A 20,044-nucleotide genomic window follows, 5' to 3' on the forward strand; every position below is an offset into this window, starting at 1 on the left:
CAACTTTTTTATTTCGATTTTTATTTTTCAAAACAAGTGGGTTTTTATTTATATAAAATTTTAAATTTTTAATTATTACTTTCCATTACTCAACAATAAACAATTTACTGGTTTTTTGTTGAAGAAACAAATCGATATTAACCCTTCCAGTACCAAAAATTTCCAAAAAATGTATACTTATTTATATCTTATTCATTTTGAGTGTATTTTAGAGTAAATAAATGCAAAAAACGCTTTGAACTTTTTACAACCATGGGAAATACCAGGAAACAAAATTAACAGTAAAAAATAATTTAATTTACTACAAATTAATAGTAAATTTTAACCTAAAATCGTATTTTTGTTGAAAAAAGGTTCACTTTTTCTGTGAGGAAAACTTGACGACTTTTCCTTAATTATTTTCAAGTTTAATATTTTTTTTTATATCAAAAATTTGTGTATAGTATAATAAACTATACATTATAAGTCTTTTCAAAAACAGGGTTTAAAATAAGAAAACGTATCAAATAAAATTCTGATAAAAATTCTTTTATTGAAAAACAAGGGATACGTCATACTTTGAAAATTCCAATAGTAATTATTTTAATTTAGTTTATATTGTAAATGTTTTAATGTTTTGTAACTAACGTGTAAAAAAGTTGTTTTTTTATTGAATTTTAATATATGTAACAAACAATCAAATACTATTATATTGTATGTGCAACCACACTGATGGTTAGCGTTCTCACTTTATGAACTTTTGTTGAGAATCATATGGATACGAGATATATTTACGAAATTTTTCTTCTTAACTATCGTTTTAAAAAAATCGTTTTCATTACACAAAATAAATTAAATGTATATGAATAACATTACTACCTTTTTCACATTTTAAAGAAAGAACCTTTACATACATTACTCTAAATTATTATAAAATATATTTTATAACTAATATGAATGACACAACTGTGTTAGACTTTTAATTTATATAACATCCAAAAATAAAACGTGCAAACTTTTTATATATTATAAATGATACATCAAACGTGAACTGAAAAATACAATATTAAAAATAAATATTGTATAATTTAGAATAACTTTTAGTTTACGGATTTAAGTTTAATTTCATTTGTATGCGTGTTATAACAAGCATATTTCTGGTATTGGAAGGGTTAATTTGTTTCAAATTTTACTTTTTCAAAAATTAAATTCATTTTGTTGCTTTTGTGTATTGGTCATTATAATAAACAAACACGATTGTTGAAGTCGTTTCATAATCTACAAACATTCATCAAAGAATGAAAAATTACACAATCTATTAATTGAAATCTTTTTAGTCAAACAAATCATTATTTAATGTTTCTTTTTATTTTACTCTTTTTGGTCATTGTGTTTGCTCAACCAGATGACTCGGAAGTTCCTGGTCCTTCAAATCCACGTCCTGAGACTCCCCCTCCAACAGTTGAAACACCTCCACTTTTTGGTACATTTGGAACAAGATTTTTTAAAACATTGCCGCGTGCACCTCGTACAACATCTTCTACAAAAACACCACCTTCTCCAAAGAAGACACCTCCTCCTAGTCCCCCAAGTGCTCGTGGCCCTCTTCCTCCAATACCTACTGGAACCATCCCACGTACTCCTCGTTCTGGAACAACATTAAGAAGATCCAAATCTCTACCACGTGGTGGGTGGGGTTCTCGACTTTTTGGCAGTCAAAGTGGACCAGGGGTTCGCCATGGAGAGACGAGCCCCAAACGAACAGGACGTCAAAGTCCACCAACAATATCATGGACTGGAGTTCAACAACATCCCGTTGCACCCCGACAAGCAGAAGACCCATTGCTCGACATAGATACTCAAAATAAATTCACTGAACTTCAAACAACAGAAGAGTCATTTGTTTTGGGGCTTGTTGAGTTAGAGGAATATATGGAAAAACATCCCGAAATTTTCAAACCCAAGTACATAACAATTGTGCAATTTCTTATCAATAAACACAACAATTTTTTGAAAAAGCTCATTTTAGCAAACACTGAGAAAAAAGTATCCTTAATTATTACAGCGCTTGAGGACTTTACACTCTTCATGTTAGAGATAGAAATGAAAAACACGTACGTTAAATTTATTGGTGCGATAAATAAGTGGCTGAAAACACTTGAAAAATACAACCCGTTTCCTCGAAAGAACAGAGAACTTTCTATAATTGGAGGTTTGATATTATTACCAATGCAGAGGCTTCCAAGATACGAATTACTTTTGTTGGATTTAATAAAAAGCCCACAACTCCAGGGGAATGTTGTTGTGAAGAGAGCTCTTGACGCTTCAAAAGAGATGGCAAATTACGTCAATTCCAAAACAAAGAAGATGAAATAGAGGTGATTTATTAATTATTAACTAGTCGTATTAATTTAATTTATAATTAATAAAGATTTAATAAAAAAAGTAATTTCAGTTATTTCTCAACTTCGCAAACGATTCATAAATGCCATAGTTTTGTTTGACGGAACACAAGCCGTAGTCGATCTTTTTGATTGTTGGAAATGGTAATTTGTCGAGTTTTGGGAAGTTTTCAAGCGTTGTAAATGGGTATATATCATGTCTTGTCATCAACAACAAGAAAGGTACTGGTCTTTCGGTTATATTTATTCACTTTTTTATAAGTTTAATTCAATAAACAAACTCTTTGAGCGAATTCAACAACGGTGCTGCTAATGTGAACGACGATGTGATTGAATATCCGTCCACATTTGGTACACATAAAACAACGGCTTTTACTTTTGAATTTGCGATGGGTCGTATGTCGTACTGATCTCCTCTCACGTCCCATTCCAATATCGACAAAGTGCCCCAAGTAACTTTTGTCACGTTTTCTTCTTTTTGATTGCTTTCAATTTTCATGTTGAGTGATTTGACCAATTCTGTTTTCCCAATCCCTTCCATTCCAATCACCGCAACAGTTCCTTCGTGCCCGTCGGTGATAAAACTGCTGATCAAATTATTGTTCATCACAAGTGGCGTTGTTTCAAGCAACGCGTTGACACAACCGAGATGTGTTGTCATCCAGTATCCTCTCTCATCCTGCAACAAATTGAAATCCGCCATAAACATTGCGTCACTGAAGACGTATGGGTATTTTGATTTGAAAAGTAAATACATGTACAATGGGTTCTCCTGTTCTGGCCCAATAGCTTGGTCTCCTCTCTTCTTTGTTCTCGCGCAAAACCCGTTGAAACAGTCGAGAATTTGTTGCTTCAGATTTAAGCCCAAAGTGGTTTTCTGGTATGGGTACTTCGCCATCGATATTCTCTTGAATGTTTCCAAAACGGGGATATACGCAGATCCAACGATTCCCTTCTCTTCAAGCAAAAACTGGCTCTCTACTTTGAAGTGGAATGGATGGACGGTGTTTTCAAACTGATTCATCAAACTTTGAATCTTCTGATCTTCCTTTTCATACCTCTTCCGGTAATTTCCAATGACTGTTTCAACACACGAATCAAACACATTAATTTCAATCGCAGTCATTAACTCACACCGGAACTTCTCTTCTACAAACATCTTTTCTTTCAATTCTTTGACGGTGTTGTCCATCGCTTTACTGTATTTGTCATACATATTATCACAATTGCTCGATACAACAGCAACCAGTTGAGATAAACAACACAACAAGCTCGGCATTTTAAGAGCTGTGGAGAGTGACTCAACCTTTTTCAAGTCCTTGAGATCCATATTGCTTGAGATCTTCAACTCAGCATTTGGTTTCAGTTCTTTAAATCTTTGTTTGATGATCTCAAGTTGTCTCTCCGTCGCTCTCACTTTGAAAATGTGTTCATTTTGTTTAAACACCGTTGTGTTAGTAACAGTCTCTCCCTTACTCTCCGCGTCACTCTTTTCATTTTTCAGTGAGGACACTTGTGTTTCAAACTCCGTTTTAATTTGCGACAATTGGTTATACAAAATATCGTCGTGTTGAATAGTGTCAATCTGCGCGTCGGAAAATCCTCTCAACGGGTTTCCAACCAACACGTCCAAAATCCCATTCCCGGCAGTCAAATACAAAATCTTCCCAGCAACGTCCAACAACGTCATCCCAATTTCCTGTGGGTTCTGTTTTTGGGCAATGAAGAGTCTATAGAGACTCAACACAATGAAAAACCTAGTAACTAATTCTTTTAAATTACCATCTCCCTTCACTGGGGTGCAATTGACGTTTATCAATAAGAGAAGTTCGTTGACGGAACGGTAGACGTTCTCCATATGTATTTCCAAGAGTCCATTGGTGTACTCATAGTGAAGTGCAGCCATAAGTAACATGTGTTTGCTTTGTGGAGTGACTTGGTTTGTCTCGAAAAATTTGTAGACAGATGATAAATCCATGCGGTTTTGTTTCTCAGTTACCGTTTTTATATGAGTTCTCTTTATGACAAATTCAATCTCATTTCCTCTTGAGGTGATAAAAAACTTCGATAATTGATTTTATTATATTATATGGTACATTTTATATGTACTTTATTATCTAATTAATTTTATAATTTAAATATTTTACAAATAAATGTATTATATTCTATAATACATTATTATAAAAATTAATAGTTAATTATTATAAAATAAATTGATTTTTTTGAAAAACAAAAAAAATCATTATAGTTTTTTAAATAATTTATTTTGCTATTAAATAAGAGTGTTGGAATAAAAGAACAGATAAGGGGGAAAAATGATGGACAACAGCAATTAATTATCTGGGTAACGTTGGGCGTCCATCATCTTATATGTTAACCCATCTCGGTGAAGAACATGGGGGATGCATCCATCAAAGAGATAAGGGACTCCATTTTGAAGATCAATCCTTTGTGTGGAGAACATACAAATCCTGTCATGTTTACAATCGGCAAGGTGCATGAAAGGTATTTTCTTCTTCAGTTCTCCGGAGTAAACCAGCTTGTTGTAGACGGCTTGGTCGAAGCCCCACCGCCTTTGTCCTCCAATTTTAATCATTTCGTCAGTCCACATTGTGAATAGAGTTATCATGCTTTTCACGTCACCCCCACCAAATCCAGCGTTGTTGATTGGCGCTTTTTTGAGTCGGAGTTCCTCTGCGTAGTCTTGTCCGTACGCCTCCTTCATCCAAATGAAGTTGTTATAATACTGATAGAACCCGTCGTATGAGTAGAAGTCGTCGGGGTCGATACTTCTGAATTCCCTTCCAACAATCAGCGAGTTGTTCTTCGCGATTTTTGTGAAGGGGTCTCTGAGGAAGTAAATGTCCTTCGAATCGCAGAAGATTGCTCTGTCGATTTCATTTTCATGTTCGATCAAGTAGTTCTTGTACAAGACAAAGCGGTGATTGATCATGTTCCAGTCCTTTGGCAGTGCCGTGTAAACAGCTTTGATTTGATACTTTGCAACCATCTCGTCCCACACCTGAATCCCCTTCAGCTGTTCTCCCAAAAAGAGGACTATCTGACAGTCGGGAACAATTTTCCTCATCAAATAAAACACAAACGTCATCATCTCCAAGTGGTTTTCTGTCCATCCGCTCTTCGGTATGAACATTCCGAGTATCGCGTCTCTCTCATTACCAGGTGGGTATGGCAACTCCGGTTCGCACATGTCATTATGTGGAGGGATATTTTTTACACACAGAATTCTGTTATACGAACACATCCAATCAGTGATGTCATTCTTATAGAACACAGGACTATCAGTCGTCGATGTCACTACCAACAACAACACAACAAGTCCGAGTGAATAGATCAGAGCAACCTCGTCGCGCCGCATTCTTGTGTTTTTCAGTTTGTTCCACTTTTTTAATTCAAAAGAATAGAAGACATTCTATATTATTATAGTTCCACGACAACCATATTAATGAATAAAAAAGTTCATTTATTTGCGTTGATTTTCTTGGTGAACGCACCCTTCTCAAAGTAATCTTCTCGTGTTCTGCACGTCTCATTAAACTTTGGGAGAGTTGCAAAGACTTTTGCCCCAAGCCAACAGGAGTAGTTACGAGTTCTTCCGGCGCTGATATTGACATTAATATTTGCCGGTGCAATTCTCTTCAATTCTTTAGCAAAGCGACGCTTCATTCCTGGAAACAGGGAACTTCCTCCACACAAGACAATAGTGTTATAAAAGTCTCTTCTTAAATCGCACCCACACGACATAATGGAGTTATACACCAACTCGGGCAGTCCCGCCATTTCTTTCCCAATCAAACTGGGTTGAAAGAATGGTTCTGTGCATCGAAAAGCTTCATTTCCGATATCAATGACACTTCCATCGACCAATTCGTATTTCTTCTCCAATTCACTCGAGAGGCCTGAAATTGTGAGTTCTTCTTTATAATCAAAAGCAACATAACACATCGCCTCTTTCAGCGTGTTGACCTCCTTTCGCTCATTCTTTGTAGTCATTATATGTCCTCTCTCCGATAACAATTTACACAGATATTCCGTTATATCGTTTCCACCTAATTCCAGGCGTAATGTGGCGTGTTCTAGAACCATATTTTCATAGATCGGAACAACTTGACATAAGCCATATCCACAGTCGACTACTACTCCTGAATTCTTCCCGTCATAGTATAACGACATTAAACCTTGCGACTGAACGTCAAGACCTTTCACATCGAAAGTTTCAAACATGATTTGTTCGTAGCGATCTCTTGTCTCAAAGGGAGTCATCGTAGGTTCGGTAATAAGTACTTTCTGATCAACGGGATCCGCATCTAATTCATCAAAAACAGACTGCCAAACTTCTTCTAAATCAGTCCAATTCTTCACTTGGCCTCGAACTATGGGCTCCGCTAGTGAAACTCCACTCTTGAAATTCGCAAAATCACCAGGAAAGGCTTCTTTTGTTTTCGTGTAGCCAACTAATGTCGGAAAAACCGCAGTTGGAAGGGAATCTGTGTATGAACCAGCCTTCGTGAAACCACTCCCATTGTCGATTATTGTGATTTTATGGTCCATGTGAATTTCGAGTTACTTTCACGGTTTTGAAGTTGCTACAATTTAACATACGGTTTTTATTTAACGTTATTGTGTATTTACAATCGGGATTAAATTGTATAATTATAGTATATTTATCTATTAGTAATAATAAATAAAACAGCTCGTTAATAAAATGACTCAAATAAAAGAAAATATCTCCATTAAAATAATAATAAACTCGTTAATTAGTTATAACTATTAAAAAATAACAATTTAAATTAAAAACGCCTGACACGTTTGGAGTGATAAGTACACTGCGAGTAAATTGAAATTGATGTTTTCAACGACTGAGACACTCAAGTCGGGAAACTAATATTAAATAATAAAAATATTATAAATATTAATTTAATTAAAAAAAGAACTTAAAATCAGAAAAAATTGATGATCAACGTCAAACAACTGTACAAAGAAGTCGAAAAAATGGTGTTAACACAAACAACAACAGAAAATAACAAAGACATCAGTCAAGTCGCATTATGCGACAAAAATGGGAAAATTCTCTTGTATTATGGAAATGAAGAAATCGAAGCCGAGGCAATCGTGTCAATTTTCATGGAAAGTTGGAACAAGAATGCATCGGAACTCATCCTTCACTTGGAAGTTTGTATGGATTTATTATTAGTTTATTATTAAAATAAAGTGTATGAAATATAAATGAGTTTAAATATAGTTTTAATATAATAAAAATATATAAACGAAGGCTCATTTCCAGAATGGTCCAATTTATGTGACTCCGATATCGAAGGAACTGTTCGCTGTAGTTGTTGGGACTAAACAGTCGCATATTGGTATGATGATTCAAAAGACAAAAGCACTCCAACGAATAGTTTCGGACACATTAGATGATATTGTGAGTGGGATAGATCAAGTGGCATAAATGTCTTCTATGTAAAATTAGTTATTCATTCTAATAATTATATTATAAATTATAAATATAATAATAGTATACACATTAATTATTGATAGTTTTTAACTAGTTGGTATTATATATATATTAGTATTTAAATAATAATATTAATGAATTAATGAGTTAAAAAAGTTAGAATATTGATCAATTTAAGGTTTAAGTTTTTGTTATTATTATTTTAATTATAAAGTGAACAAACTGGACTATTTGAATGTATTGGTATAAATTTTCATATTCAAAACTTTTGAGTCAAAAGAATCAATCGAACTAAAAAAAACTTTTTATACAAATAAAAATGGAGAGGTTTAGTAAATGGAGAGATCCGAAGACAGGAGTTCATCCATTCATTACTCAAACGAATATTCCAATAATGAATATTATAATTGGAATAGTATTAGTTCCTATCAAATTAGTTATATTAACAATATTATGTGGACTTGGTAACGGTGCTCTAATACAACGGTTAAAACTCATAGTGTTAGGGTATTATAAATTCGAAATAACGTTTGTATTATATATATTATAATTATAAGTAATTTTATTAATAACTTTAATACATAGAATTACAAGTAGAGATAAAAGCAATCATAAAGGACATATAATAAGTAATCACCAATCATTCATTGATGTCATTATATACTCTTGGATGGGATACTCGACATTTTTATACCCATCTGATGTAAAAGAAGACTCGACTGATTTGTATAGTCTAACTCCTTATCAGGCAATGAAACGAGCTATTTTTAATAGTCCATTCACGGAAGTGCAAAAAATTACTATTGATAAAGTTAAAGGGTTAGCAGTCTATTTCATTGAAGGAACAACTACAAACGGATTGATCATGTTAAAACCACAAATAAAGCCAATTGAAAATACTGCCTTCCAGTGGAATTTAGTCTCACTGAAATACAACGAAGTAAATCCTTATTACAATCAAGCGACAAATATATTTGTTTATATCTACTTTTTGTTATCAAAATTGATGTGTCACGTCCACATCACAATCATGGACTGCAAAGATTTGAAGGAAGAGACTTTCACTGAGTTCTTCAGAAATACACTAAGAGTATCTACAGCTACTTTCGACTCTTCAGCTAAAAGAGAGTTTATCACAAAAGCAAAAACTAATTGAATTCCAGACGTGTTACTCTTTATTTATGTTTATTGCATTTTTTAATTGTATCATTGACTTTTTTAAGATGGGTTGATCTGTAAATTGTAATACGTCAATTTTCATTTTTTTAACAAATTGTATTATTATTAAATAATTATTATGAAAAGTATTATGAAAAGTTTCATTATAATAGTATAGTTTAAATATAGTATATTTATAGAAAATGTCTCAAGCCGACAAACAACTTTTCCTTTTTTTCAACTCATCAGATTTCATCAACACAATTTATTGGTTTGTAAGTAGAAATTTCCAAAACTATAATTTATTAAAAAACAAATTATTGATATAAAAATTGTCTCAACGAAAAGAAGAAATACAAATTCAAAGGAAAAATCGAAAAGTGTTAAAGAGTATAAATAGAGTTTGTACCTTCTTTGGTCATTCAATGTTTTTCTTCTTCTTAGCCTTCCTTTTGGGATTGGTCTTAGCGGATTCATGCAGCTCAAACAACGGACAGTTTGCTTGCAGTGGCAACGACATTGCAATGAAAGCGTCTGCAGAGGACTCGAGATGGCAAACGCCACCACGTGGCAGTGCGGACTGGGTAGAGGGGTATCAGGGGTACTCCCATGTAGTTGGGTACGCACAGGTGAAGTACACATCGACTGCGAGAACAGCAGCAACTGTTACTGTTGTTCCATCTGTGAACCCAAAATATAACATCAAAAAGATCACATACGAATACAATGGTGTCGCCTCAGACTCTGAAGTGTACCAAGTCTCTAAAGAGACACTCCCAACTGAGGACTTGAAGATTAAAGTGATTGTACATATGGACAACGAAGAGACTGAATACATCAATTTGGAACCCCTCGACTTCGTCTGGAGTATTCCAGCAGCCAATTTGCCATCTAACTATCAAAAGGGACAGAAGGGTGGTATCGTTGAAATGTTTGGATGGCCATTTGAAGATATTGGAAAGGAGTGTGAGTTCATGGGCAAAGCGGGGTGGCTTGGCGTCAAAGTGTATCCCCCACAAGACGGAGTTCTTTCATTTGACCAACCACAGGACAATTTGTTGAATCCATGGTATTGGGTCTACCAACCCGTCGCTTACAAGTTGACTTCGCGTATGGGGACTCGTGCACAATATAGAGAGATGGTCAAGAAGTGCCGAGCTGCAAATGTCTTAGTGTACAACGACATGGTCTTGAATCACATGTCTGGTGGAGGAAATGATGTGTTGAATCACTGCAATGGAGGGACATTCTGGGGACCAAAACAGTCATTCAGCAATTCGCCGTACTACACATTGGGATTCACATATGGCACAGACAAGTACACTGGTAAGATCAACACCGCCGAATACCCCGGCTCAGCATATGGCCCATTACACTTCCACTGTGAAAGATCGCTCAACTCGTGGAGTGACGGATTCATTATGAATGCTGGATATCTCTCCGGTTTGACTGATTTGGCCACCGAGAATGATTATGTCAGAGACAGAATAGCGACGTGGATTGTCGAGAACTTGGGAGCGGGTGCTTCTGGTATTCGTATGGATGCTGCTAAGCACATCTGCCCCGATGATATTGCTGCCATCTTTGGTAAGGTGAAGACGTACATGGGTGGGGCGTTACCGGACGACTTCATGGCATATCTTGAAGTGATTACCGGCGGTGAAGGATATTTGTTGGTCACTGATTATAACAACTATCAGTACACTCAATACTTGACTGAGCAACTCCAGAAGAATGGCTTGAGTGAGAGCGACATTATGAAGGTGAAGATCTGGCAAAGTTGGTATCCAAAAGAATGGGGAATGGGCGAAGGAACAATTGCATGGGAGAGACTTGTGATTGAAAATGATGACCACGACCAACAGAAGCCAGGAAGCTCATCGCGTGATATGCAAGACTTTGGCTCCGTCTTAGTCAAAGAGAAAGACATCAACAAACACAGAAACTTTGAAGTCCAATTGTTCTCAAGAACAGACAGAAACTGGACACACCGATTGTTATTGTCTTCATACACATTACAAGATGGATTGAATGGAAATGACGGATTCCCCGATGGACTTTCTGACTGTTCTTTGTGCACTGGAAGTTATTGTGGCAGTTGCAAGTCGATTCCAAAGAGGGACGCATATGTCGCTGATGCTACTGGATATACAGTCGAAGGATGGAGAGGCAGTGACTATACCAGAACACACAGAGACACTGCTATTATCAATGCCATGAGAGGATGGATGGGCTTAGGTTCCATCTCAGCCAAAGAACTTGGTATCAAAGACGAGTAATTCATTTCACTTAGTTCTATTACTATTAAATGATTTATAATAATTATTATTCTTATAATTAATAATAATAGAAACTATATAATATATATAAATACTATATTTTATAGTTAAATTAGTTAAACTAATTAAAATTAATCAAATAATTTAATTTTACACCATCAAACGATTCTTTAATATATTACTAAATAACTAACTATATGAAATAGTATCAATTGACTTCATGAATTTGCCAGTCTTGAGCTACAGGGTCATGTTCCTCGTCTTCTGAAATCTCGAAGTCGATTTCCGTTCGACACAAAGGACAGTCAGAAGATCTCGAGAACCATTGTTGCAAACACTCTCTATGGAACATATGGCCGCATTTCAACTTGACTGCATCTGTCATTACGTCTCTACAAATCATACAAGTGTGTTCTTCATCCTCTTCGTTGAAAGTGACTGCTTCGATGTTTTGTAAAGATCTTTGGAAGTGCATATAGACGACTGTTCTTTTAAATAAGTTGAACACCTTTGAGCCCAATATGAATTCGTAGAACAAAAAGGTCAAAGGGACTTCAGGGATTAACGAGACGATCAATAAGAACATTCCCGTAAAGCACGTGATTGAATGAATGAACTTAGCCGTAAGGACATATAAAGTATAATTTTCCCATCTAAACCCTTTCAAAGCGTAAGTGACTGCCAAGACTTGTTTAGTGATGTCCAATGTACTTCCAAAAAAGAGCATCAAGAAGAAGAATAAGAAAACGGTCTGTCTATTCAACGTTTGAATCCCTTTGTCGTAAAACATTTCTACCATAACAAACGATGTCATTGCTAAGATCAATGAAAGAAAGAAAATCTTCACGCGATTGGTTGGTTCTAGCCGTTGCACCTCAGTAAAATAATCATTGCGAGAGTCATTCAGTAACTGACAACACTTCATCACAGCATACATGATTAACACAAACGCTAATTCAATTGTCATCCGACTATCAATGATCGAAGCAAACATTAAAAAGTCCCACATCGTGTCAGTTAGTTTGTCATACACTATCAAAATCTCTCGCTCTGTCAAATCACCATAGAAGTTCGTTTTGAGGAAGAGGAATAACAGTAGAAACATCGAAATAAGCACATTACATAACGACTACTCGTTAATTGATATCAAATGTAATTAAAATGTATACATTTTATTATAATATATACATTATAATATAACAGTAAAAGAATAATATAATATAATATAATAATATATAATAATATAATTTAATAAAAAGTATAATAAATATATATTATATTTATTATAATATATAAATATAATAAAAAGTACTAGTTTTTATTATATTAATACACAACAAACAAAAAATGGTAATGGGAATTGTAAAAACGACATGATCACGAGAAACGATGAATGATTTGTTGATTGGAGTGTTACAGCGTAATATACAAGAAGTGAGAGAGAAAGAGCAGCATGGGAAAATACGAACGTTGAGAACCCCATTAGTTTTTGAAGTTTCGTTTTGTTTTTTCTTCACAAAAAAACGCAAGAGAAAACTGTTTTGGTTTTTTTTTATTTTGTTTAAATACAAAAATTTGTGAGGAAATCTAGTTTTGTATAATTATTGAATATACTACTGATAAACTATATGTTCTGTTAAACATATTTTACTCTATATATACAATTAATAATAAAAAAATAAAATATAAATAGTACTTTTCAATTTTTTTGAAAAAAAATTATTATCTAAAAAGAAAAAAAAATGAATCATAGTAAAATTTATTATACATATAGAATATGTTTCAATAACAGAACTCTGTTGATTTTGTTCTAAAACGTCAAAGATCAACTTTTAAAGGAATAACGAGTTACGCAGTCGTTTTTCAAAAGAAGAAAGAAGACAAAAATGGGAACTCGAAAACGGGAAGGAACTTCAAAATCAAGCCCGATGTCTGAAGTTGAGCAAATCCTCTTAGTGATCAATCAGTGTATGATGTATCGGATCAAGCCCATGACATCACCGACTATGAAATACAAGTTTGCTTTCTTCAATTATTATAATGCCATTTTTTAAGACTTACAACGCACAAAGGGTTACCCAATTCAAAGTAATGATTCACACAAAGAGCCGCCGAGTGGACGCCCGAAGACTTTTTGTGGCAAGGGAAGTGTGTAGTAGTTGGACGTGGGGAGCAGTGTATAGTCAAATTTGTTGATCCAAACACCGACGCCACTTTTGCGCAATGTCCCGTTGGTCCAGGAGCTGTAGAGCCGGTGATCGACTCCTCGCGCTATTTTGTTGTTCGTATAGTCGATGAAGCTCAAGGCAGAAAAGCCTTTTTAGGTATGGGCTTTGCTGAGCGTGGAGAAGCTTTTGACTTCTCCGTTGCACTTCAAGACTTCGAGAGAAGACTGACGGAGTCCAAAAAGAGAGCAGAGACTAAAGATGAGCCCGTCGACACTTCCGCTTTCGAATTGAAACCAGGACAAACTATCACTTTGAACATTAAAAGCACAGCACCAACCGGAAAAAAGGCCCCTGGTGGGTTAATGCCACCACCTCCAGCAAGTAAACGACAATTCGCCGCACCACCTTCAAATAGTGCAAATAAACAAGTCCAACAACAACCAAAACAACAAGCCCAACCTCAGCAAAAGAAAAACGATATCGACTCGTTGCTTTTCTTCTAAGAAATGTCTTCAGAAACCAAAAATCTATTGACAGTTCCATTTATTTATTTCGTTTGAATAACATTTTAAATAATAATTGAATAACAGTTCTAAATAACATTTTAATAACATTTTAAATTACAAAATTCAATAACAAATTGAATAACATTTTAATAACCTTTTAAATGACATTTTAAATAACATTTTAAATAACAAATTAAATAACATTTTAAATAATACTTAAAGATCACGTAACACACGTAACAAGCGCGCGGCACCATTTTGAACGCCATCAGTGAAGTCAACAGGGTTTGTTGTGTTGTCTCGGTAATGAGAAAAGTCGATCCAACGACAATCAGAAGTGGAAGTGCCTAAGTCATAGACAAAGAGTATGGAACTGGAAATCACTGTACAATTGCAAGTCGGAAAAACATCACAGAAACGACTGAGCTGAGCAATATATGTCTTCTGGATGTCATCTTTGTAGTCGCCCATGTTGTCAAAAAACACTTTCATCACATCGACTAAATCATCTAAAGTGTGTAACTCCAAATATAAGTATGGACTCACTTCGTAGGACTTGTGGAGCGTCGAAAGAGTCATCCCAGAAAACCTAAAGCCATACTTCGCAGTTGTACCCTCTTCATCATTCTTCTTTCTCTCTGCTCGTCGTTGTGGACGCACATCATCACAATACGTTTTGTCGCCTATTTTGAGATCTAATATACAAGGGTGTGTATACCCATATGTTATATTCTCAAGGGAGAGACATGAAGTCTCTTTATCATACCCCAAAAAGTTTGGAATAAGACCATTAAAAAGCGGGTTTGTCGATGTGGTGGTGTAAAAGTCGAGTTCCTTTGTGTTAATAAATGGGGTTGGATTTTGTTTGAAGTGATAAAAGAAAAACAAACGAGCTGATGAGTAACCTTTTTGAGAAATCGTTTACCGTCAGATTTAAGAGTGGAGCCATGTGCCCATGAGTCAATGCCTCCATTGTTTTTGACATATTGTGGATATTTGTTTGCAAGTTTTTCCATTTAAATAATTCTGTTATTTACAAGTTATTATTCTTCTTTCTTTTTTATTTTATCGTCTACTATTTAATTGAAATATTTTTATAAAAATTTTTTAATTAATAAATTATTGAAATTAATTAAAATTTACTATTTTTTTAATTTAATTTTTTATTATTGGTATTGGTTATGAATTCAAAAAACTAAAATTCAAACTATTGTAAATTAATTATAACTATACAATAATTTAATTGTATTTTATTTTTTATTATTAATAAACAAAATCAAATATATATTCAGGCGTTTCCAAAATATTTATTGCCGAAAATGTGGTATTATAATGTGCGAATTTATAAGAGAAAATGAACATTTTGGTTATAAAATGGTGACATGGGTAATTAGGATTGGGATTTTGGAAACCTCTGTATATATTATTAATTATATTATTAATATACTATAAATATTATAATAAAATAGAAAAAAACGAAAAATTAAAAATAAAGAATTCCATTCAAAATATTTTTATTAAAAAAATTACTTGTTAATAGATAACAATAAATTTATTATTATGTAATTATTATTAAAAAACTATAGATTGTAGTGAATATCAGTAAAATTTACAATAATAAAATTATTAATAAATATTAATACTTTTCATGGTTTAAAAAAGTAAACAAAAAAACGAATCGAAAAACCTATTATTAAATCTTAGTTTCAAATTCAAGCTATTTTAAGACACAACAAAATCTTTTTTACTTTACAAAATTCCATTTCGATAGATAAAAAAACCAAAGAAACACTATAATAAAAAATATAAAAAACTCCATTCACTCAGAAGATGTTGTTGTTTCTTTTTATACTTCCTCTCTTTGCTGAAGACCCCGTTTTATTTTGTTACAACAAAGACGCCTGTGATGCAAGTAAATGTGGAGAATATGCCTTTGTTGTTCCCAATGAATGTTACGCTATTTCAAGTACCTCATCGTTTAAAGTGACACTTACCGACGACACGCGACTGAAAGGGAAACAGACTTTCTACTCTGATAATGTCTGTACCACACAAGTTGGCACAGTAAACGCAGAGATCACACGTACGCTTCCGACGGGGTATATAGCAACGAAGACTTATGATTATAAGACAACTGGTACTACAACTCTTCAGACGTATTACTATGAATACGTCGACGTACAGACTAAATACGTCTTAACAACGCGTGGGATAGTCGTTGAGAATTATAATGGGGGGTGTGAAGCAAACGATATCATTGCAGAGCTTCAAACACAAATCACGTGCAAAGTCCAGTTCACCGATTCCAATGGATTTCTAGCCACATTTGATTGCACTCCACTCGATGAGAATGCACTAGGCACTTATGTCGAAGGAGACGCCAACGGCTTATTCAAAACATCAAACACTTCTGTCCCCAAAACAAACCCACCAACTGCAGAAAAGGCCGAATTTGTGATTGTCACCTCCACTGGAAGTGCTCAGAAGTTTGTCTGTGAAAACAAATTGTGTCGTCTCCAACTTGATGTCCCTGTTGTGAAATATAGTGAAGACAACGTGCTTGCCACAGCAATTAATGGAGATGTAACACAGTATTTCATGTCAAATTGTGTCATGTCGAAATCTGCTGTTCTCATTGGGAATGATCTGCACTATGTGAAATACACAGACACCGACTGCACTGATATGGCAAGTGCGACAATACTCACTTCAATCTCTTCTTCAACTTGGAAACCTACTGGAAGTGATTTGGAATATACCATTAAACTGGTAGTACATGTGGATACCAGTGGGACTATGTACTTCTCTGAAAGCGACATATCGTATATTAAATATACAGTCAACTTGTGTCAAAAGACTCAACCAACGGAATCAAGGAAATACACTCTTATGGCAAAGGGAACGCCAGTCGACAATGCTATCTTGGTCGAGTTAACTTACACTAATGAGAAGTGCGAGGGTGCTCTTTACACGACTTCTAATGCTTTGAAAACGAATAAGAATTTCGTCGTACCAACAGACAAACAACTTCCGATGTACAAGTTGAGTGAAGAGTCGTGCGGATTGACTAACATAGAACAAGCAAACACTGTGTCCTACGCGGTGATGAATAAATGTGTCGAGAAGGCTCTTCATGTCATCGAAGAGTCTAAACTGACGATGAAAAAATTCACCGACGAGAAATGCTCGACCGGGGGAGTCGTACAACATCAGATGGATTGCGACAAATGCTCCAACGACTTTTATTACTTGAAATGTGACTTGCCAGCACCAATCAATCCAAGTGACAATTCACAGTTCATTTGTGTCATGGTGATGACACTTTTCTTCATCATTTTGATGTAATACGGTCTTTTGTGTTCTTGAGGTTTAATTGAAATATGTTAGGGAAAAGTACTCTCACTGCGATGAATTTTGAGTAAGATTTTTGTAACAAATAATGACTGGTATTTCCATACTATTTATGTAAAATATTTCTTAAACAAATAAACCACAGATTAACAACTACAATGTGTAAGATAATTCTTATTGAAACAGATAGTCAGAAAGGAGTACATTTAGCTAACATAAAAATGAAGTAAAAAAGAGAGAAAACTCGAAAACATCAGAAATGGAAGAAGAAGTGAAGGCCCTAGTTGACGGACCATTCCAATTACTTACGGAAGCCGTTGAAAAGCACAGTCAAGTGATCATCAACTGTCGAAATAACAAAAAGCTTGTCTGTCGCGTGAAAGCGTTTGATCGGCATTTCAACATGGTCTTAGAGAATGTTAAAGAGTATTGGACGGAGATGCAGAAAATGCCTGAAGGGAAACCAAAGCCTAAAACATGTCATAGAAATGTGAGCAAGATGTTTCTTCGTGGTGATTCCGTCATCATTGTAGTGAAGGCGCCAGAAAGTTTATCTAAGTGACTGTTTTGAGTTCTAGTCATCTGATTATTTGTCTTCTTTTTTCTTATCATATCTTGTTATTCCATTTCTATGAGTCGTTTGTCAAATACCACTTTTTAACCCTGCCCCTTCAGTGATACTCTTGAATATAACAGAATGGAAAGAAACTGATCTATAGAGGTCGATTATGTGTCCCTCAAATTTCAAAAAGCAAAGGAAGAGCTTCAAGCGGTTTGTTTGTAGAGACTTTACTATATTTATAATACATTTATAATATATTAGAGTAATACTAAGAAGTAACTAATAGCATTACCAACAACTTATTAAACACCTTAAAACACTGCAACAGACGTATCTCAACGCTATGCAACAACCATCACAACAACAACTCCCAGACCCACAACAATTACAAAATCATATCAATTTATTGGTCAGTTCATACGCGGCCGCTTGCCAAAAATTGGCGGCCGCGCCACAACCACCTTTAGTCATATGTAGAGAGACGTTGGATATGTTCATTGAAAGGACTAAAGCAAACACAGAGTCGATAGAAGAGACAATGAAGAAGTACGAACAGCTTGAGCAACGGCAAAAGCAAATCATCCAACAGATTAACACCATGGCGGCAACTAAAACTGAGAGAAAGACGGTCATTGATTACTTGGAGGAAGGCGACGAAGACAATTTCATATCGCAAATAGTCGAGTGGGAGAACGTCAAGTTACTCATCGACAACGACTTGACTGAAAAAGCGATTCTCTTCTTGTCGGAGAATCTTTTGAAGCACATTAATGAGACACAGAAGATCGAAGATATCGTTTGTTTCGTTACTTATAATAATAATAATTATTATAATAATAATTATTACTATTATTATTAATATTATTATTATTATTATTATTATTAAAACTCTTGTGATGACATCTAGTGTGAGGGGATTATGGGGTTCGTGAAAATGACAACTTTCACACCAACTGCGTACTACCATTTATACGACGCTATTGTAAAGACTATTAAAAGCCCAGCAGTCTCCGCCGAGGGAACTCCAGCTATTTTAGACGTCTACGACTCGTTTAATACTTCCGCGCCACAACCAATACCTCAATAAGTCATTTTATTATGTGAAAAACACGCGAAAACTTTTATAACGATTTTTTGTGATGTTTGAAAAGTGGACGAAAAATTTGGTTTACTATGTTATAGAAGTATTTTTATTAGAAATTATAGTACGACAGCAGTATTTTTTTTTATCGAAGAAGCCTTTTTATATAGTTTTTAAATTATATGTGCAAAACTATTTGATAAATAAATTAACGAGCTAAAAATAGAAATGTCATAAAAAATTAACGAACAAATTATTATTTTTTTGTGTGTAAATATTGCTTTAATGCACATCATTTCATCTTTTGTACAACTCGTTAAATTTATGACCTGTTAATAATTCAATGAAGATTAATTGGAAACTCAAAACATTTAAAAGAAGACGAAATGGGCAACAAACCATCAGAAGTTGATCACACTGGTCTTGGTCCAAATGATTGTAAATTATACACATACGTCCCTGAGTGTTTTATTAATTACACGAAACTGATCTATGACTCCACCGTTACACCATCATATCCAAATGTCATGTTTCAGGCGATGACGTCATCCCCGTCATTTGTGTTATTCTTCATCTCAGACGGTACAAACGAAATAACAGCGTTTCGAATCTTCACGAAGTCGTCTAATTTCAATCGCTATGATCTCAACTCCCCAGAGCAAGGATTGAAGCTTGAAAGTCTTGAAGTGTTGATTGTGGCGAATCACTCAGTGCAACAAGGCAAGAATTATAAAATAACATTTGGAAATGATTTGTCGATCAGATATTCTAATAATCAAATGACCATTGGACAATTTTGTACACTTGTTTTTGTCGATGGTCATATTACTTCACTTTACTATCAACCATATTTGGAAGAAGTAAAAAACTTCACCTGTCTCACCGGAGTAAAACCAATTTTTACTACTTTAGTACCAAACAAAGTGTTGATTTATTCACTCGAATAAGTAACTATTCTTTTTTGACTCTTTTTACTATATAAACTAATATAACTTGTTATGATTCTGTAATTAAAAAAATAAATTATAATTGGGTTTAAATTATAGAATTTACTATATAATAAAATAAAGCAAAAAAATGCT

The 20,044-nt window shown here is 34.5% G+C and overlaps 13 protein-coding genes across 13 annotated transcripts; 8 read left to right on the forward strand and 5 right to left on the reverse strand.

Moving 5' to 3' along the window:
* Window positions 1–1,335: 1,335 nt before the first annotated feature.
* Window positions 1,336–2,355, forward strand: EIN_281790 (hypothetical protein; the record flags this gene model as incomplete). The annotated part of the gene is made up of 1 exon (XM_004185106.1): window positions 1,336–2,355. One exon carries the CDS (start codon window positions 1,336–1,338, stop codon window positions 2,353–2,355), a length of 1,020 nt encoding a protein of 339 aa, XP_004185154.1.
* Window positions 2,356–2,430: 75 nt separating this feature from the next.
* EIN_281800 (hypothetical protein) lies at window positions 2,431–4,359 on the reverse strand (the record flags this gene model as incomplete). Its single annotated transcript, XM_004185107.1, has 2 exons — window positions 2,431–2,611; window positions 2,663–4,359. The coding sequence occupies 2 exons, from the start codon at window positions 4,357–4,359 to the stop codon at window positions 2,431–2,433; spliced, it is 1,878 nt and encodes a 625-aa protein (XP_004185155.1).
* Window positions 4,360–4,713: 354 nt separating this feature from the next.
* Window positions 4,714–5,760, reverse strand: EIN_281810 (hypothetical protein; the record flags this gene model as incomplete). The annotated part of the gene is made up of 1 exon (XM_004185108.1): window positions 4,714–5,760. The coding sequence occupies one exon, from the start codon at window positions 5,758–5,760 to the stop codon at window positions 4,714–4,716; it is 1,047 nt and encodes a 348-aa protein (XP_004185156.1).
* A 101-nt stretch (window positions 5,761–5,861) lies between these two features.
* On the reverse strand, window positions 5,862–6,953 carry EIN_281820 (actin, putative; the record flags this gene model as incomplete). Its single annotated transcript, XM_004185109.1, has 1 exon — window positions 5,862–6,953. One exon carries the CDS (start codon window positions 6,951–6,953, stop codon window positions 5,862–5,864), a length of 1,092 nt encoding a protein of 363 aa, XP_004185157.1.
* A 402-nt stretch (window positions 6,954–7,355) lies between these two features.
* EIN_281830 (hypothetical protein) lies at window positions 7,356–7,851 on the forward strand (the record flags this gene model as incomplete). The annotated part of the gene is made up of 2 exons (XM_004185110.1): window positions 7,356–7,574; window positions 7,687–7,851. The coding sequence occupies 2 exons, from the start codon at window positions 7,356–7,358 to the stop codon at window positions 7,849–7,851; spliced, it is 384 nt and encodes a 127-aa protein (XP_004185158.1).
* A 325-nt stretch (window positions 7,852–8,176) lies between these two features.
* EIN_281840 (hypothetical protein) lies at window positions 8,177–9,013 on the forward strand (the record flags this gene model as incomplete). The annotated part of the gene is made up of 2 exons (XM_004185111.1): window positions 8,177–8,385; window positions 8,455–9,013. The coding sequence occupies 2 exons, from the start codon at window positions 8,177–8,179 to the stop codon at window positions 9,011–9,013; spliced, it is 768 nt and encodes a 255-aa protein (XP_004185159.1).
* A 427-nt stretch (window positions 9,014–9,440) lies between these two features.
* EIN_281850 (alpha-amylase, putative) lies at window positions 9,441–11,294 on the forward strand (the record flags this gene model as incomplete). Its single annotated transcript, XM_004185112.1, has 1 exon — window positions 9,441–11,294. One exon carries the CDS (start codon window positions 9,441–9,443, stop codon window positions 11,292–11,294), a length of 1,854 nt encoding a protein of 617 aa, XP_004185160.1.
* Window positions 11,295–11,502: 208 nt separating this feature from the next.
* Window positions 11,503–12,399, reverse strand: EIN_281860 (E3 ubiquitin protein ligase hrd-1 precursor, putative; the record flags this gene model as incomplete). The annotated part of the gene is made up of 1 exon (XM_004185113.1): window positions 11,503–12,399. One exon carries the CDS (start codon window positions 12,397–12,399, stop codon window positions 11,503–11,505), a length of 897 nt encoding a protein of 298 aa, XP_004185161.1.
* Window positions 12,400–13,222: 823 nt separating this feature from the next.
* EIN_281870 (hypothetical protein) lies at window positions 13,223–13,965 on the forward strand (the record flags this gene model as incomplete). Its single annotated transcript, XM_004185114.1, has 2 exons — window positions 13,223–13,311; window positions 13,401–13,965. 2 exons carry the CDS (start codon window positions 13,223–13,225, stop codon window positions 13,963–13,965), a joined length of 654 nt encoding a protein of 217 aa, XP_004185162.1.
* A 219-nt stretch (window positions 13,966–14,184) lies between these two features.
* EIN_281880 (hypothetical protein) lies at window positions 14,185–14,984 on the reverse strand (the record flags this gene model as incomplete). Its single annotated transcript, XM_004185115.1, has 2 exons — window positions 14,185–14,802; window positions 14,859–14,984. 2 exons carry the CDS (start codon window positions 14,982–14,984, stop codon window positions 14,185–14,187), a joined length of 744 nt encoding a protein of 247 aa, XP_004185163.1.
* An 814-nt stretch (window positions 14,985–15,798) lies between these two features.
* On the forward strand, window positions 15,799–17,313 carry EIN_281890 (hypothetical protein; the record flags this gene model as incomplete). The annotated part of the gene is made up of 1 exon (XM_004185116.1): window positions 15,799–17,313. One exon carries the CDS (start codon window positions 15,799–15,801, stop codon window positions 17,311–17,313), a length of 1,515 nt encoding a protein of 504 aa, XP_004185164.1.
* Window positions 17,314–17,578: 265 nt separating this feature from the next.
* On the forward strand, window positions 17,579–17,881 carry EIN_281900 (small nuclear ribonucleoprotein Sm D2, putative; the record flags this gene model as incomplete). Its single annotated transcript, XM_004185117.1, has 1 exon — window positions 17,579–17,881. One exon carries the CDS (start codon window positions 17,579–17,581, stop codon window positions 17,879–17,881), a length of 303 nt encoding a protein of 100 aa, XP_004185165.1.
* Window positions 17,882–18,047: 166 nt separating this feature from the next.
* EIN_281910 (hypothetical protein) lies at window positions 18,048–18,968 on the forward strand (the record flags this gene model as incomplete). Its single annotated transcript, XM_004185118.1, has 3 exons — window positions 18,048–18,095; window positions 18,168–18,677; window positions 18,789–18,968. The coding sequence occupies 3 exons, from the start codon at window positions 18,048–18,050 to the stop codon at window positions 18,966–18,968; spliced, it is 738 nt and encodes a 245-aa protein (XP_004185166.1).
* Between the last annotated feature and the right edge of the window lie 1,076 nt (window positions 18,969–20,044).

This window comes from Entamoeba invadens (assembly GCF_000330505.1).
Source record: "Entamoeba invadens IP1 unplaced genomic scaffold scaff_1105074725543, whole genome shotgun sequence".
In the NCBI taxonomy this organism is placed as follows: Eukaryota; Evosea; order Mastigamoebida; family Endamoebidae; genus Entamoeba; species Entamoeba invadens.